This window comes from Augochlora pura, chromosome 7 (assembly GCF_028453695.1).
Source record: "Augochlora pura isolate Apur16 chromosome 7, APUR_v2.2.1, whole genome shotgun sequence".
NCBI lineage: Eukaryota > Metazoa > Arthropoda > Insecta > Hymenoptera > Halictidae > Augochlora > Augochlora pura.
Window position 1 is genome coordinate 38225019 of NC_135778.1, and position 17362 is coordinate 38242380.

A 17362-nucleotide genomic window follows, 5' to 3' on the forward strand; every position below is an offset into this window, starting at 1 on the left:
TGGTCGACGAAACGATCGGAGCTGAGATTCCCTCGAACGATGCGTCGATAGCGTGGAACGAATGTTCGTTGAAACGGAGCTCCGAATTTCGGAAAGTTTGAAAACGCGCCGATCGGCTGCGTTCCGCATAGAAAATTAATCCTTTTGGCGACTGTACTCGCCATTTTGCACTCTAATCGGTTCGTAGAATATTCGTAATATTCTACTGTAAATTAATTCTTTCGCAAAGCAGTTTTATCATTGTTCCCCTCTTTGCATCCCAAATTAATCCTTTCGCTAATTTATTTTCTTGCAGGTTTTATTACTTTTCTTCAAATTAAATGTTCAATTTAAAAAAATCGAGATCAAAGGTTCGAACAAAAAGATGAGCATGATCTACGAGAGAATTAATTTCGAGTAGAAAATAGTGAGAACGATGCACGAAAGAATTAATCTTTTAAGCGGAAACGTCAGATGCGCCGCTTCGACACGAAAACGGAGTCTCGTCAACGAAATTTCGTTCGCCATTTTCGACGCATCCTGCGACGAAGACGGTTGCTCCTTGGCTAGCCCCGCAGCCTCGTTGCCCATCGGCGAGAAACGAAACGCGGCGCGTTGTTAACGGTTCCGTTTCGTTCGCTTTCGTTCTCGCCGGATGGAACGAGCTTCCGCGGCAACCGGAAACGTTTCGCGAGCATCTCGCGCGCGCGAATGGATCGGTGTGTACATAAAAGATGCAGAGATTGATCTATATCAGACTTTATTTTTCCAATGCTCGTCCAGAAGCGCAGCCGCGCGTGTCACGGGGAGGGAGGCAGCACCCACCCCCCACCCCCTCCGGTGATCGTTTTGTTCGAAACGAATGTATCACAGGCACGTGTCTCTCGAGCTGTCAGCTTTAAATAAAGTGAAAATCGACGAAACGTTTACCAATGCCGAACCACAGCCCGTGTCTTCCTATTGTCTCTCCGACCAGCATTTCACGGAGGCGGCGACGCAAATCAATGTGCAACACTAACGACTGCATGAGCGCCCGGGAGTTGAACTAATCGCAGTCCTGAATTCACTTCTCTCTGTTCGTGCAGCGACGAATGGAACGACACCGTGCACGTCGATTACGGAGATCTACTAATACCGGAGAGCCGTGCGTGTTACGTGACGTCAGATCGCAGTGTCTCTTTCTTGGGAGCACGCGTGGAAATTTGACGAATTTTAACCAATGTTTCGAGGGCGGAAAGTTGATCGAGTTCGGCGGACTCGCTTCAGATTCGTTCTGTTATTCTTCGTGGAAGCGCCCAGTAACTAACGTCCGAATTTCTTTGCTTCGTGTCTTTTTGCGGATTAACGTCGGAAAAAATGTGATTTCGTTTCCATAATCGAACGTCGTACTTTGAGTCGGTGAACATTGCACAGAAAAATTATTATTCGATGTTTCTCTCTCCTCTTTCCACGGACACGATACCTTCAACCGCGTCCACGCGTGTTCGGTTTAACACTAATCGTGACACACTTGTCCTTGTCGAGCTGTGCCGCCTAACCGCAGAAGTTTAACCCGCCCCCCACCAATGTCCATGTATCATGCTAAAAGCCCGAAGGTATCGAGCGACAAATTAACGAACACGACCGGAGACACCGGATCTCCCATTAACCGAGCCCTGTCGTTTCTTTTTTCAGGTTGTCTGACCGGAAGTCAGTTGCACACGTGCAAGGCCTGCGGGAACGTGTACATGTATTACAGCTCGTTGACCAGACACATACGGGAGGAGTGCGGCCAGCCGCCGAAATATCTGTGCCCGTACTGTCCGAAGAGGACCAAGCTACGGTGTAACTTGTTGAAACATATGCGAAAAAAGCACGGCTGAGAGACGAGGGCATTATCTACGACAGCCGATCAAAGACGAATGCCGAGCAAGCCGACCCGCCGACCGCCGACTCTCTCTCTATCTCTCTCTTTTACTCTCTCTTACTTTCTGTCGGCATGCGAAACTCGCACGAAGCCAGCGAGATTCGAAAATGGGCCAAGAAAACGATGACCGCCTATATCGCGGCGATCACTTGACACGCCGACGAAAAGGGTTGTCCGAGACGGAACACTCTAAAAGAAACCCTGTCTTCCCTTCCAAAGAGACTTCTCTGTAAAATAGTGTACATTTCTTTTTTTTCTCAAGCATGCCCGTTCTTTGTAAATAAACCACTAAGAAGCTACTGATCTGTCCTGAATGATCGGTCTAATACACATATTGGAGGTGGTTCGCTACGCCGATACAGTTCTTCGCAGCTATTTATCTCGAGGAGAATAATCAAATAACGGAGAGGCCGGGCAACACTTCCTGTAGCGAGCATTGCGGTAGAGATGGATCGCGTTCGAGATATGGGGAAACGACGCGTTTCGGAACATTGCGGATAATGATCGGGTGATGCGAGAGCTGTTTCTTGGTGAGGCAGAGTTCTCTCTCCTGGATACAGTGCGTTCCAAAAGTGTTGCCGATTTTGGAAAGTTTGATTGTCGAGAGAATTTAAAGTGACTTCTTTTTTTTGGCGAATATATTTCCTGTGGCTTTGTTCGCGAGTTATCAATGAAGAACGTGGACCAATCGGAGAGCGAGGTTGCTATCGCGTCCATTGTACTTGCTATCTAATTAGTCCATGTTTTATTACTTGTATGACTCGTTAACGAAGCTGCGAATAGCATATTCTTTGAGAGAAGTGTTACTTGAAATCTCGTCAGAAATCAACTCTTTCCAAGATTTTCAACATTATTTGGACACCCTGTAGATAAGATCAGAACGGGAGGTTAACGTTGTTGAATCAAATGTCTCGGGCAGTGTAGAACAATTTTGATAAGGCAGTTGACAAGCGAAGTGAATTATGTTGAAAAATAATGAAAATGATGTTGCATAATAAGTTTAATTCTTAAGCTGCTTGCAGGTTTATTAAAAGATTGCAATGTTGTTAACTGGACCTATACCACTGACTGTACACTGACATAGTCTGACCATAGGGGTTAATCCTTTAAGTGAATTAAACGAGAAATTAAGTGTTTAATTTGACCAAAGAATTATTATTGCCTGTAATAAGTACATATTTCCTTGACACTTGAAAGGTTGAATTGTCAGTAACATTGTTACAAAAAGATGCAATCTCTTGTACAATATAATAACCATTCAGATATCTCTATTACTATATTATTGTTAAAAATACATTAATAATATATTATGAAGATAGAAACTCTAACCTCACTTTCAAAATGGAACTTCTAAATTCAGGCTAACGAAGAAAAACGATTTCCGGACTCGCGTTGCTAGCGTAAAAATGATCAAAAATCATCGATCGACTGCGAGAACGAAAAATTCATTAAACGATGTTAACGTTTCATTTAATATTAATAATAACGAAACGTTTCTTTCGCCCGTTCTGTTCGGCCAGAGTCCCCAATGTTCCGTAATCATCTGTCTTCCCGAGCACCCACGAATTGCACTCGAACAATACACGAATAAAAGATAAGCGGAGTTATTGGTATTAGCGATAAGGTAAAGGTTGAACACAGTTGCACCGGACGAGAGAGTAAAAACACACGCCCGCTCCGGCATGCCTACGCCCGGATATCCTCATTCACTGACGAGACGAATGCATTTCTTTTTCAGAATGGAACACCTGTTTGGCCTGCTCGAAATCGTACAAATGGCGGAAGTCCTTGCACCGGCACGTCCGCGAAAGCCCGGAATGTTGGCCGATCCTGTTAACGTCCGGCAACGACGAGTTCATCCGACAGATTCACTACAAAATGCTCTACAACGTGAACAATTGATCCAGGCTACGTGTCTTGTTACCTAGAATATCTTTTTATAGAAATAAATGTCATTCTATTCTGATACAAAGAGACTAATATGTGTATATTCGACGAGAACGGTGAATCGGGTGTGCGAGGAAATGAGAAAAAGAGGGAGAGTGAGAGAGTGAGAGAGAGATTCTGAATCTATAACACGTCGAATCCCTTTTTTCAGGCTGACCCACGTCGATATAGTTTCGCTTTTTACCCGAACCGGGCATCCTGGTTCGCTCTTTGAGCCCCGTCGAGTGAGTATGACGTTCGTGGCCTCGATCGATCGAGGACTGAACTCGTTTCTAATCACACTATCTTTTCTCAATACGCAAGCATAACTTTGATATTGTATCACGCCGCTGTGCCACGAGAGCATCTTTCGTTTCCGTTCTCCTCTTCCCTCGATCATCATCTCTCCCCCTCCTCCCCATTGTCTAACGTTTAAGACAGCACACCACCACCCCCGTCTCTCTCTCTCTCGTTTCCGTTTCGGCCAGACATCATTGCTGACGCAACGATTTTTCGCAGATTACCGGCTGCATCATTTGGCAAGGACGTCGGGCAAGCCCAGGAGAATGTACCCGTGCGCCAAGTGCCAGAAGATCTACTCGAACGCGTCCTCCCTCTACCGTCACCTGAAGCTCGAGTGCGGCATGCTGCCGCAGTTTCACTGTCCCTACTGTCGCTTCAGCTCGAAACGGAAGTTCAATCTGGACTCGCACGTCGCCCACAAGCACCGCAAGCTGCTCCAATGTTACATAAACAAATAGAACCGCGCCGCGACGTCTTGTCGCCGAACGAAACGAAACGCTCGCGCGATTGATCGCCGAGCGACGGCCGTCAAGAGGCCGGGACGAAGCTAGGGGCCCCGCGTCGACGCGTCGTCCCTATAGCGTTCGGAAATCGAATCGGGTCTGACTTTAACCACTTCGGTACGAGTGTCGACTAGTCGACGGCCACAGATGAACACGCACAGCCGAGTGTCGACTATAGTCGACGGCCGTGATATGAACGCACGCGGCCGAGCGTCGACTATAGTCGACTGCCAAGAACTTTTGCCTTATCTCTGCAATTGCAGTGTTTACGTCCAGAAATACTCATATCTAGTGCTTCAAAGCTTTTCCCGTCAAAGATCTGTAAAAGAGCAAAACGGATTCACTGTCGATGCACGAAGTAGCATGCGAATGGTGAGTGCCGGCTGTGGGCAAAATTTCGTGGCCGATGCGCGACGTACCGAAGTGGTTAAAGGGGCGTAGGACGCGCGACGAATTCGCCTGGAATTTTGTAAATCGCCACGGGCGGCGATTTGTAAAAGAATTTCGCGGTAATTCTGAGTCGCGACTCGAATCGCGACTCATAATTACGTCGCGAGGCGGACTTCCGTCGCGCGTCTATCCTCTCGAAGCCGGATCCGACCTTGTCCGCGGACTCTGATCTCTTCGCATGACATCTCGCTTCGTTTACCATGGATCTCATTTGCCGCGTTGAACACCGGTGAACGATAACTTAGCCGACGTTGCGACGCGCAACGAGACGGTATTGTAGCGCGCAGAGACGATTAATGTCGCTTCTCTGCGCCGTTGCGGACGACGCTGGCCAATTTTTAACTACCAACGATCATGTTGTATAACATCAAAAACTGTTTGCGTGTATATCTACGTTAGAGCGAACAAGTATTTTAATCGCCGACGAACAACGAATCTACACAGAGCGCCGAGAGAGACTGGTGGATTGAATGGCCGTTCGTTCCGTCGTCTTCGAAGCTCGAGCTGGTTTCATTCTGATTTTCCATTGGAAGCTGCCAGTGGGAAATAGAAAGAACGGATATCTCGAGGGAACAATGACGGAACAACCGGGCATTTCTTTTTTTTTTTTTAAATCGTTTGCGTACAGGCGACGATTGTAATCGACGAAGGTGTTCGCGTCTTGCGATCGCGACGACGACGTTCGCCGCGATCGATCCTCTCACGGTTCTGGAACGGACGGAGAATGAGTAACGTGTGATCTTTCCTATCGCACGCGAGCTCTCCAATTTATCTCGTGACCCGAGACCACGGTTTCGATGAAAGATCTAGCTTTTCCTGGCGCAGCTTAAATACGGCGTTTTTGTTTCAGGATATCGTGTCGCGGCCGTTTCGATGAGGTTCCGTTGTACACACTGAATAGGAGATGTCTCCCCCCCCTACCCCGAAAAATATGTTCACGAACCGACACACGCACGTGTCTGTAAAGAGAAAGAAAGAAAAAACGAAAACAGAAAAAAAAAAGAGCAGCTGTTTTTCAGGTCTTGTTTTTGCCAAAGAGGATTGATTTAACCCCGGAAAAGATTTGTGTATAGTCTGTAAACGTGATCTCGTTTCTGCAAGCAAATTTTTACCGTTTCTACATTTATAGAATTGACGAATACCCGCTTGAGAACAAGAGGAAAACGGTCTTGAAAATCCGTACGCCGTTTGAACCCGGATTTGTCTCTGCAAGCTGTACAAAAACAAAATATTGACATAAATACAAACACTTGTGCATAATATACAGTCGAATGCCTACGATTTTATAGGCACTTGTACATTCATTCATCTCTCTGAATGTCTCTATTGCGAAGCAAAACTCATCCTACGAATCATCACACCGACCGCATCCTGTTTGGTTACTTTTGTTTTTTTTGGAGGGGTTTGGAAATTAGCATCCTATTTTTTTTTTTCATCTACGACCGGTGCCAGAGAAGATGAAAGGATAGAATGTGATGAGAGTTATGGGGATCGTAAAGATCGTTCCGTAAAATGGTATCGATAATCGAGCGTCCTTACATCTTTTCTGGCAGCACGGAGACACTCACGCCTCTTCACGTAAACCACGGCAAAATTTTTTACCCTGGGCGCACCTATCTCTCGGAGCTATTGGCTGATACGTTATGTGTTGGGTTGGTTACGGGTTTAATCACACTGATCTCTCTCGCCAAGTCGCGTAACAACCTTCCGTGCATCGATCGAAGTTTACACACACACACACACACACCCCCTGTCCCGTCCGTCTTCTCCGGCCCCGCCCACCACCGACCCACCCCTTTTCCACGCTCCGCCCCGATCCCCACCATCGCCCGCCACCCACCGCGCGAGCACTCGCAACGGTGGATCCCGTATCCCCCCGCAAAATTTTTACGTTTTCTCACATCGTCTCCTTCTTTTTAGTTTCGTTTTAATTAAATAACCTGTTGCCTCGCTCTCGCGTCTCGCTTGGCGCCGGGACCTGTTACAGGGATGGTCGCGTTACTGTCGTTGTTGCGGTCCGATTACAAGCACCACCCGGTCGTGAAGAAGAGCGGTCGCACGACGACGATGCCCGCCGGGCCGACGAGGGGCAGCCTGGTCGTTGCCGGACGACGGGTCAGCAGCAACGCGGGCGACAGCAACAGTTACGATAGCGGCACCGACAACAACAACCCACGGACCGGTTCCACCCGCGAAGTCGTGTTCCCCGATTCGTTCGAGGTGCTGCCGCAGCCCCGTGACCTCAGCGTCGTCTATATGGGCGTGCCCCACGAGCAGCAACGGAAGTTCAGGTGTCGGTTCTGCGGGAAGGGGTACCGGTGGAAAAGCACGATGCGCCGCCACGAGACGGTCGAGTGCGGCGGCAAGCCGCCCGCCTTCCAATGCCCCGAGTGCCCTTACAGGGCCAGGCAGAGGGGCAACCTGACCGTGCATTACAAGCGACACCATCAGAAGATCGGCTACGACGAGGGCGCCTAAAGATCCGTCGTACCGCTCTCTCTCTCCCTCTCTCTTTCTCTCACTGTCTTCCACCGGTCGACGAGATCGTCTTTGAAATGCACGCGATAAGTGTCACGAACTCTTTCTCATTACATTAAATGGGTTCCGTGTTGCTTGGGTATGCAGGTCATTTCTTTGAATAGGATGTTCTGGTCTACTTGGTTAGTTTCTCAAGCATTTCGTCGCGAAACTTTTCACGCGAAATTCGACGATCTTTTTAGAGGATCTTGCAGCGTGTATACTTTTAGGAGTTCAGTGTTCTCTCTTTATCATCGCGTTCGTCTCGATTAGGTGGATTAAGAAACATTAATCACAATGACGATTATAATTACTATAATCACGACATAATGACGATTATAATTACTATAATCACGACATAATCTTGATTATAATTACTATAATCATACTAATCACAAGGGACCATATATTCGGACTTATTATTGAAGCATTATAATTGAATATAAATACAAATGACATTAAAAACGAATATAATAAAAGTGAAAGAGAATATAGTGAAAATTTGGTTGACGAAAAATAAATAGAAAGGAATTTTGAATTTTTAAATTTATACAGGCTAGACATAAAGTATCTACCTCCAAGATAACTTTCATTTGGCTAATTAATATTGCAACAATTATCGAGAGAATACTGTGCCTCGGGAAATTCAAGTGGAAATGAATTTTGAAAATTTTTTGCACGAGTTCTGCTTTAGAAAAATGTCTATTTCTGGATGACATGATCGTAAACATACTGAAACAAAAAACTAAGATGGCGTGTACTAACGTACACGTTAAGAATAAATATATGCAAAATATGCATAGGTATGAAAACGTGATACTTTGGAGTAAAAATCTTGCTCTTTTAATATTTTCTTACTCCTAATATTATTTATCATTTTTATATGCGCTATAGTAATCAATCTTGAATATTCTGTCCACATTACTATTCATCAAATAATTAGATCTCGAGAAATCATGTCAAGCATATCGTAAAGTCAGTGAACCGAAAACGTGAAAAGAAAATCTGCTCAGTTTCGAAATTAAAAAAAGAATCGTACGCATCGAGAAAATAAATTTTTGAAAAGTCGACTAGCATATGGTAGACCACAACGCCGCCTCAAAGAACAATCGACGAGCCGTCGAGTTTCTTTAGAAATTGATTTCGAAAACGAGAGGAAACAGCGAACGCACACTGGAAATTGTGTATCGTCTATGAAAATATTTATTTTGATCCATGTGTCGAAGTATTCATTAAAATAGTTTAATCGCCTGTTCGTTACACGATGGCCAGTGCCTTTTCAAACGACGAAGGCTCTCGGAACGGGCGTCGTAGAATTTACATAGAATTTACATATGTAACCGAAGAGAATTCGTAGGAACAGAGACACGTATTTTCTACTACTATAGCATGTTTATGTCGCGAGGACATAACCTTCAATATTTTTATATGGGTGTACTAGAGTTTCATAGGTTTTCCGAGGGGCAAGTTTTATAGGATTTTCCATCTCTAATTTTCCTACGAATTGCACTCTTTTCGCAAAATACAGCCCATTTTCGCGCGACGAATCGCGTTCGCGCGCGCGCGCGCGCGTCATTGGGCAACAGCTGATACGGTACTTCGGTCAAGTACTTCTCGCCCTCCCCCACGCACCACGGAACGTACGAAATCTGTCGAATCGTAGCGATGTATTACTAAATACGGATCGATCGTGTTGTACATAACAAAACGGAGCTAAGGTGTTGCAAACGGCGTCAACGTTGAAGATGTTCGCTTCCGTGTTCGCGCGTTCGCAACGGATTTAGAAATTGTAAGCGTTCGTATACGACCGCGTCGCTGCGAGCTACTGTAGAAAAATGTTTTCTAGGATAATTCTCAGCCTTTTCTCGAGTTTAATTACCTCAATGTAAGAATGTTCATCATGGTATTTCGGTTCTACGTGTACATAACCTCAATCTGACTACTTTTTACTTAAAGGTATTTTTGTTTCTTTTCTTTGCTTCTTTGTATCCCGTAGGAGTTGTTTATATTAGGTAAGCACGACAATATCTTATTTTTTTACGTGTCGAAACGAACGTCACGGCATACGTACAGCGCGTGTATAGTATATGCGCGATCACGAGGGGACGCGTCGCGGTCTTCGTATCCGAGAGCCAGCTCGGAACAGCTCAACTTCTGTAAGACGGTCGTAGCCACGAACAAAGAAACATTCCAACGTAGCGCGGACGGTCGCCACTAATTTATTCGAGTCTCAGGATTGTCGTCGACTTAACCGTAAGCGCAAACGAAGAAAAATTTCGACTCGCGTCGCGCAGTGCCGCGACAAAATTCACGATCGCGTTACTTCCGCAAATCTTTCACCATAGAGTTTCCCCCCCTATATTTTCTAGTACTTTTATACCGTAGGTATTCATTTTTTATTTCCTAGATGCTACGCCATTCTTCTATTTTTCGACGGTCCCAAGCCGCGCGCACGAGAAAATACGTAACGGTAGCTTAGTTACGAAATTACTGAGATCATTCCGCGCGCGATAATCGGACCGCGACGATTTTATGCAGCTCGTCGCATCTCCAAAGAGACTCGTGCAAAAGGAGAATACAGAGTTCGTGCGAACGCGGGAGAGTCTGCATAAAGTCGCGGATCAATGGAAACTGATAAGGGTAAATGAAAAGTGCCTTGTTCTGGGACGAGAACGCGCGAATAAATGTAAGACGTATAATCGCTGGTGATTTTTTTTTCTTCGTGGAATAATCTCCAGAGTATGGGTTACCTGAGAGCACCTTATAGACTTACCGCATAGACGATAATGATTCTACGATCTTCCAACCGTTGTAACGGCGAGAATGTCGGGTTATGTCCGTCGTTTCTCGCGACACCGCACAATTCTCGCATCTTTCTCGTAACTGTTGATCGCGATCATGTTCACGGTGCACGGTTATATAAATCGCATTGTAATCGCGTCGGAAATACTTAAGGAAACAGTGCCGATTCTGCGAGCATTTTGTAAACGTAATCGCGCGAAGTAACGAGCTGCTGATTTAGACACAAGGGTTTAGATAGAATCGCTGCTAGATGGTAACATTTGTCAACGATCGATCGCGTTAGACTAAAGAACGATCTTTAGCGTTCAACTGAAGAACAATCTTTAGCGTTCAACTGAAGAACAATCCTTTAGCGTTAGAACTGCCGGGTCGGACGCTTTGTTTCAGGATCGTTCGACTTACCGAACGGATTTGTTTATTTATAAGTCGTGCGCGAATCTCTCGAAGTGAGAGTATTCTATTTGAAAAGAAATACACCGAGAGTAGTGTATCTTAATTGAAAAAAATTGCTCGCCGCCGTCTCGCAGTTCTAGCGTTAACGGAACTCACAAACGCGTCGACAATATCGTTCCGCTCGAACAAAAACGCCGATTCCCCGGTACGATCGACGAGTTCGCGCGGTTTCCGCGTGAAACGGTCGGCGACGGAAAAATCGCGTCTCCGTTTCCGTCGGCGTACAACGGCCGAGACGATCCGAGAGAACATTCCAGAAATTTCACGCCGAGACCGCCCGTGATTCGTCGTTTCCCCGTCGAATCCGCGTCTTCTTAGTGTAATATAAGGGGCGAAGACGCGTCTTTTCCATTTTTCTTTTTTCTTTTTATACGAACGTTTACACGCGCACAAAGAAAGTGAGAGAAGAATTGTATATGCTTAGAAAGAGAATAGAATGGGACCACGTCGAGGGTGACGATCGTTACGAAATCGTCCCCCCTCACCCTCGATCCGACGTGATCCGGTATTTTTGATATCAGTATTTGCGGATACTCGCGTCGACCTGCCTGCAAACGTAGGATATACTCGTTACATCGTATCCCCCCCCTGGTACCTCACTGGTTGTCAGTCTCGTGTTACCGAAACCTTTTTCATCGTTTCATAATTTTAAGAGAACTTTCTTTTTCTCCAACCGCCCCCCCCCCCCCCCCCCCCCCGCGTTTCCTCCCCCCCCCCCCACTGCGTGCCGATAGTCGCCGTGAGAAGCGACCCAGCAAGAGGAGCACATTTGGCGACGAGAGATCGGGCAAAATCGTTATTTACACCAATCCCCCGACTTTTTTTTCTTCCCCCTCGAATACTCGTTCCGGTATTTAGCACTTCGAATTCTCTTTTTGGAAAGGTTTACCAAGCGATTACTTGTCATCATTATTATTAGCGATTAAGCTATTATTAACATTATTATTATTAATATTATTATTATTAATATTATTATTATTATTATTATTAATATTATTATTATTATTATTAATAAAAAAGACAATTTTTGTTGCGGGTTATTTTCTAAAGATCGTGTGCGAGTCATTCCATTCGTCCCACGTTCTCACTGTTCCTTGTAACCCTCTGCCGCATTATAACGACAATAATATGATCATATAGAAAGAGGGGTAGTATCCAAACGATCGAAAGATACGGCCGGTCCGGCGGACACGATACGAGGAAGCGTTGTTTGGTGTACACACGGGTATGAGAGGGACGGTTTGTCCGCGCGCTAGGGACACCCGCTGTGCTAATTCGTGGATTTCTGTTTTCAGCGTGTTGGTACCGGCTGCCGGTCAGCTTCGAGACGTTCCCGTGCGACACCTGCGGCAGACAATACCGGAGGATCGTCACGCTGCAACGGCACAAGAGGCTCGAGTGCGGTAAAGAGGCGCAGTTCGAGTGCGTGCTGTGCCACGCGAAATTCAAGCACAAGCACAGCCTGCTCAGGCATTATAACGTGCACGTGGCGGACGCGAAGTCGCCGAAGCTCGTCGGGAGCGAGGACGAGAGATACGTATGACGGCCGACGACGCGGGGACTTCGACGCCCGGTGAGGGGAGCTGTTGCGCCTGAGACGCGGCCGTCGCCGCGGAAACTTCGACGCCGAGCACGGCGAAGCGGTCGCGCGACGATGCGGACACGTGTGCCATGAAAACATCGGTGCTGAAATACGTTCAACGAATCTAAATCGGCGATCGGATAAATAAATGGTCCATTTTACGCTGATCAGAGTTGCGCGCTAGTTGTACAGAATTTGCAGTCGATCGCTTAAGGAATTACAATTAGTTCGATGATATCGTAATTCGAGCCACCGTTTAATTAAATTGCAACATGATTCGTAATCGCAATTTGGTACTCTATGTAAGTACTATGACGAAACAGTAGGTAATTAAGATTGCGAATTATGACGCGATGTACCGTGCAATTTAACTAAATAACGATAACCTTGACTCTTGACAAGAACACGTTTCTTTCTAAAATTTTTTACATTGCGCATAACCTGACATGACCTGACGAAAATTTGATTCGCTTTTCGAACATCTTTTTATCAGACTTGAAAAACCGTACTTATTACATGGGACTACTAAATCGAAACAAAATTCTTCTCTTACCAAAAACGAGAGCAGATTGCGAAATCAGTCGTGACGCAACTATTTTTATTTTACTATTTTTGACGGAATTTTGGTTAAAATCGATCACTTTGTTGTGTTGTAAACAGTGCCAGATGTAGGTACATTGTCCAGATAATTATAACAGAAAGCTGGTACATTCATTGAACGAATTTCGAACGCTCGATTGCCATGGAGAGAAGCGCCGCGTCGCAGCGCTGGCGATTTCAACGCTGGAGTAGGAAAGACGCCTCGCGTAAATGCGACGGGGCTGAGAACTTCAATGCGGCGAGTGCTGCGCGCGCTTGCGTCTCCATATGACATGTTGTTAAGCGGAGTTGTAAGTACGAGGGTTCTGTCGATTTTCAGCGATAGAACGGAACGATTATTATTATTAATATTTCCTCGCGTCGTCCATGTATTTGTCCATTCTTTATGGAATTTCTAATCAATAATTCCTTTCTTCTGACAAGGTTCGTACAATTCGATCTTGCCTGCTGTCATTGTTTCTTACTTTCAGAGAATATATACAGGTTGTTTATATATAAAGTAATGTGCAACATGTAATTGCAGATCATTGATTATTAATTAACCGCAGTCGCTGTTCGAAAGTCTATTTTAAATACAAAGTAAAAAATGATTAAGAAATTAATGTTTAGAGATACGCTAGTTGATATTTAACGTAAATGTTATTGAAAATGTCCATTAAAATAAATGCAACGCAGACAGGTAATTAGTCAATACGAGTGACACGTGCGCAGGTGTTTTATATTTTCACTGGTGACTATTATATTTTAATAAAAATGGACGCTGGCGAACTGTTAAACCGTTTCCATTCGAAACATGTACTGTATAAAAAAAATATTACGGTAAGAGAGCTGAAAGTGAGATACGAAATGAAAGTGTCGAAATTAGGCTGTCGTGTTAAAAGAATTAACAGGATCTTCGCTTTTGTTCGACAGAAAAACGTATTTTCAACTTCGCGACGAGACAGTTTTTATATTTTCTTACGTTGTCGATCCTTTGTTACTCCGCCAGTTGAGTCTCACCGATTTAACGCGAATCAAAGCAACGATGATTATATCGACTGTTAACGACTACAGAAATTTATTTTTTAGAGGTTCGAAGGTAATCGGAAACTTGCGAACAAAAAATTTCAGCGATCCGTGGACAGCAACGATACGCTCGTGGTGCTTAAGAAAAATGACTCGTTTATATTGTACATTGCGGTGTGTTTTGTACGTATGTACATATGTGTAATTCATGATTGATTTCATGCCCGTTACGAATTTCATTGTAACAGTGTCTTTTCTACCACTTTTCCCGTTTCGATTTATTCGCTTCGACGAGAACGAGAACGCCTACTGTTACGGAGAGAGAATAAAATATTATATTTCCCAAACTGCTTCCTATTTATTGCATGCAACGATGCGCGTGTCTACACTTCCGTGTAATCGAGGTTCTAACACGTGCTCCCTTCGTTTCTTCGCGTTCGGATTACGTCCTTGGATAAAGACGACGCGCTCTGCGTACATGGAACGTTGGAGTCCACGATCGGAACACCATCTTCATCGTTTCTTTTCGTTTCAGGTCACTGGATTAAGCTGCCGGCACGAGCAACGCGCAACGGGAGCACGATCGTTCGGCAACCGACGGAGAACAGGGAGAACCGACGATTTTGCAAGCCGGCGCGCACGAGCCGCGGCCAAGCGACCTACAAGTGTCCGAACTGCGGTCGCCACTACATGCGGAACTCGTGCCTGAAGCGGCACCTGCGCGTCGAGTGCGGCAAAGCGCCGGAATACCAGTGCAACATGTGCCAGAGCTGGTTCAAGTACAAGCACGCCCTTACCGAGCACCTGAAGCTCCATCTGGAGGAGCCGAAGTTCCAGTGCGAGCTCTGCTTCAGGAAGTTTTACAGGCGCGACAAGCTGGCCAAGCATCGGAAGGAGCTGCACAAGAACATCTTCCGCGCGTGATCCACGGAACACCGGGACACGGAGCGCCGTTCTATTGTTACTAGCCGATGACGATTGTTCCGATCGCATTTGGCGCGATGCCGAGAGAGGAAACGTGATCCGTTTCTAAAAATTCCGTTTATAAACCGTATTTCAGGATTTATTATACGGAGAGTCTAGAATTATGGTACTTCAGGGAAGTGAAGGAATCATGACGTCAATTTGAAGTAATTATTTTCTTAACGGAAATGCAATTCGAGGCTTTGTTTATAAGTTATTAACGAAAAACCAATGAGAATCGAGCTTAACTTGTGCGAGGCGGTAAATCAATGACGCGCAGTTTCGATCATTGGCTCTGCCGATTCGTGTCAGCCGACCTCGTTTCTCATTGGTCGATGTTTTCGACCAATGTTTTTAATCAAGGACACGAATTATATTTCCAAGGAAAAAGTTACTCGAAATTACCTCAAGAATACCTCGTTTCTCCGAAGTGCCATAATCGTTAAACACTCTCTACACACCTTCTTCTCGCATAACTTTTGATATCGTTGACCCCGCTACCTTCTTCTATTTTCCATGGTCAATTTTTATAATACTTCCGTGACGACAATATACCCTGTACAATAGTCTTAAAGTATTAAAAGCTTGTATGTTTGAGAAAGCAGCTTGTAATTTATCGAAGACAAATGTTTTAATGCCGTCTGTTCAGCTGTTTCAGGTGCACGGTACTCTGTTCGCGTAGAAAGAAGACAATCCGAATTTACGAAACTGGAATAGTAGTTCAACCGTATCTGATCTTTTTCAGGTGGTTTTCCGGGAAACTTGGATATAGATTGAAAGCGCAGAAAGACGCGAGACCACCGCCGAAGAGGATCGTTCCAAGAGTTTGTCTACGTTGCGAAGCGAAGCGAAGACAATGGCTGATCGTGGCACCCGATCGGAGGTTCGATCGCGAACGATATGTACGGGCGCGCGGAGCAGCAGAGTCGCGCTGGCGCGAAAGTAAATTCGAAAGAACCGATGGAAAGCCGGCGATCCCCGAATCAGTGTTTCATTTATTTATACCCTACAAATTCAGTTTCTCCACCATTTTTCTCGATCACACGAACGGTTGTGCGTCGTCCAAGCAGGTACGTTTCGTTCCAACAAAAGTCGCCGAGTAAACCGAGGTCGCACAACATTGTTCGATAATAAAATGATATCACCGTGTCTCTACACCTCCTCCAATCGTCGAGACCGAGTCAGTACTCGCGTATCTTCGTAACAAATTTCGCGTTCGATGCGTAATCCTTTCCAATTCACGAGACTCGGAAACCAGGAGTCTTCTCCGATCGCATCACCAATTGGCAATCGCGAACAATGCCAACGTCGCGTGCACCGACGACCATAACCGTAGCCGTTCTGTTAACGACTGCGCGGATAATCACCGATGAATAGATAACGACGATCGATTGTCACAGCATCGATTATGATATAGTTTATGCTCGTCGGTGCACGGGTAACGCAGACCCAAGTGTGTGCTCAGTGAAAGTGCAACGGAGGGGCGTCGATCTTGCCGTGGGACAGGCCTAAAGCTGCTCTTTTTTCGGGATTCCAGATGACGTGATCGAGGGCAAGATGGCGGCCGAGGAGAACGCTGATCTGCCGGTGCAAGCGTGGAAGATACAGGAGCAGGGGCTGCCGTTTGCCGAGCTGAAGATACCGAAGGCGTACAATTACGTCGGGAAGAAACCGCCGGGACAGTTCGGTTGCAGCAGATGCGGAAGATCGTACATGAGGAAGGACTCGCTGCAGCGGCACGTCCACTGGGAGTGCGGCAAGGAGCCACAGTTTCAATGCCCGTTTTGCCCGCAGCGTTGCAAACGGAAAGCCCACTGGCTGAGGCACATTCGCCGCCAGCACATCGACAAGATGGGCGACATGGAGTCCTACTTGTTGGCCTACACTCCGAAGCTCGAGATCGATTGAGCGCGAGCTCGAGCCGCCGCTTCCATTCACCGGTTATACGGGATGTCTCATTTTAATCTCTTCGCGGGTACTCCGCGTTCCGGAGGAACGTATCGTCGACCGTCGCATTTTTGGACATGGGTGACAAGGGGGACTGTCGTTCTCAACGTTTCGACAGTAGTCTCTTTATATGGAACTGACGGAACTTCGGCCACTTTCTAAGCGATTGCACCGAGGTTCCGATAGCCGATGGATAGCATCCACGCGCAGTTCTAGCGGTCGATAGTTGATTTTTCTCTGATAAATAAATATCGCTTCCTTCGTCGACGATCCATGAACGTTGGTAATCCCGGATTTAGAAGTAACTTGCGAGATCCACAGGTCCAACTATGCGATAGTAACGGTTCCCACACGGTAACGATTCGAAGACGATTAAAGGAGATATTCAGAAAACACGAGAAATTCAAATGGTCCGGGTTGTTTTCG

At 45.9% G+C, this 17362-nt stretch overlaps 3 protein-coding genes across 3 annotated transcripts in view; all 3 read left to right on the plus strand.

Annotated features, from left to right (window-relative positions):
• The window catches only part of LOC144473355 (uncharacterized), a 175760-nt gene extending 164230 nt beyond the window's left edge, over positions 1-11530 (plus strand). Inside the window, exon 7 of the mRNA XM_078187154.1 lies at positions 7055-11530. Coding sequence (XP_078043280.1) covers positions 7055-7545 — 491 coding nt within the window. The 3' untranslated portion in view covers positions 7546-11530. The remainder of the gene's footprint in view (positions 1-7054) is intronic.
• A 726-nt stretch (positions 11531-12256) lies between these two features.
• Positions 12257-15124, plus strand: LOC144473360 (uncharacterized). Its single transcript, XM_078187166.1, has 2 exons — positions 12257-12412; positions 14562-15124. Exons 1-2 carry the CDS (start codon positions 12379-12381, stop codon positions 14948-14950), a joined length of 423 nt encoding a protein of 140 aa, XP_078043292.1. The 5' UTR covers positions 12257-12378; the 3' UTR covers positions 14951-15124.
• A 10-nt stretch (positions 15125-15134) lies between these two features.
• LOC144473363 (longitudinals lacking protein-like) lies at positions 15135-17096 on the plus strand. The gene is made up of 2 exons (XM_078187170.1): positions 15135-16059; positions 16527-17096. Exon 2 carries the CDS (start codon positions 16547-16549, stop codon positions 16895-16897), a length of 351 nt encoding a protein of 116 aa, XP_078043296.1. The 5' UTR covers positions 15135-16059; positions 16527-16546; the 3' UTR covers positions 16898-17096.
• Positions 17097-17362: the final 266 nt, after the last annotated feature.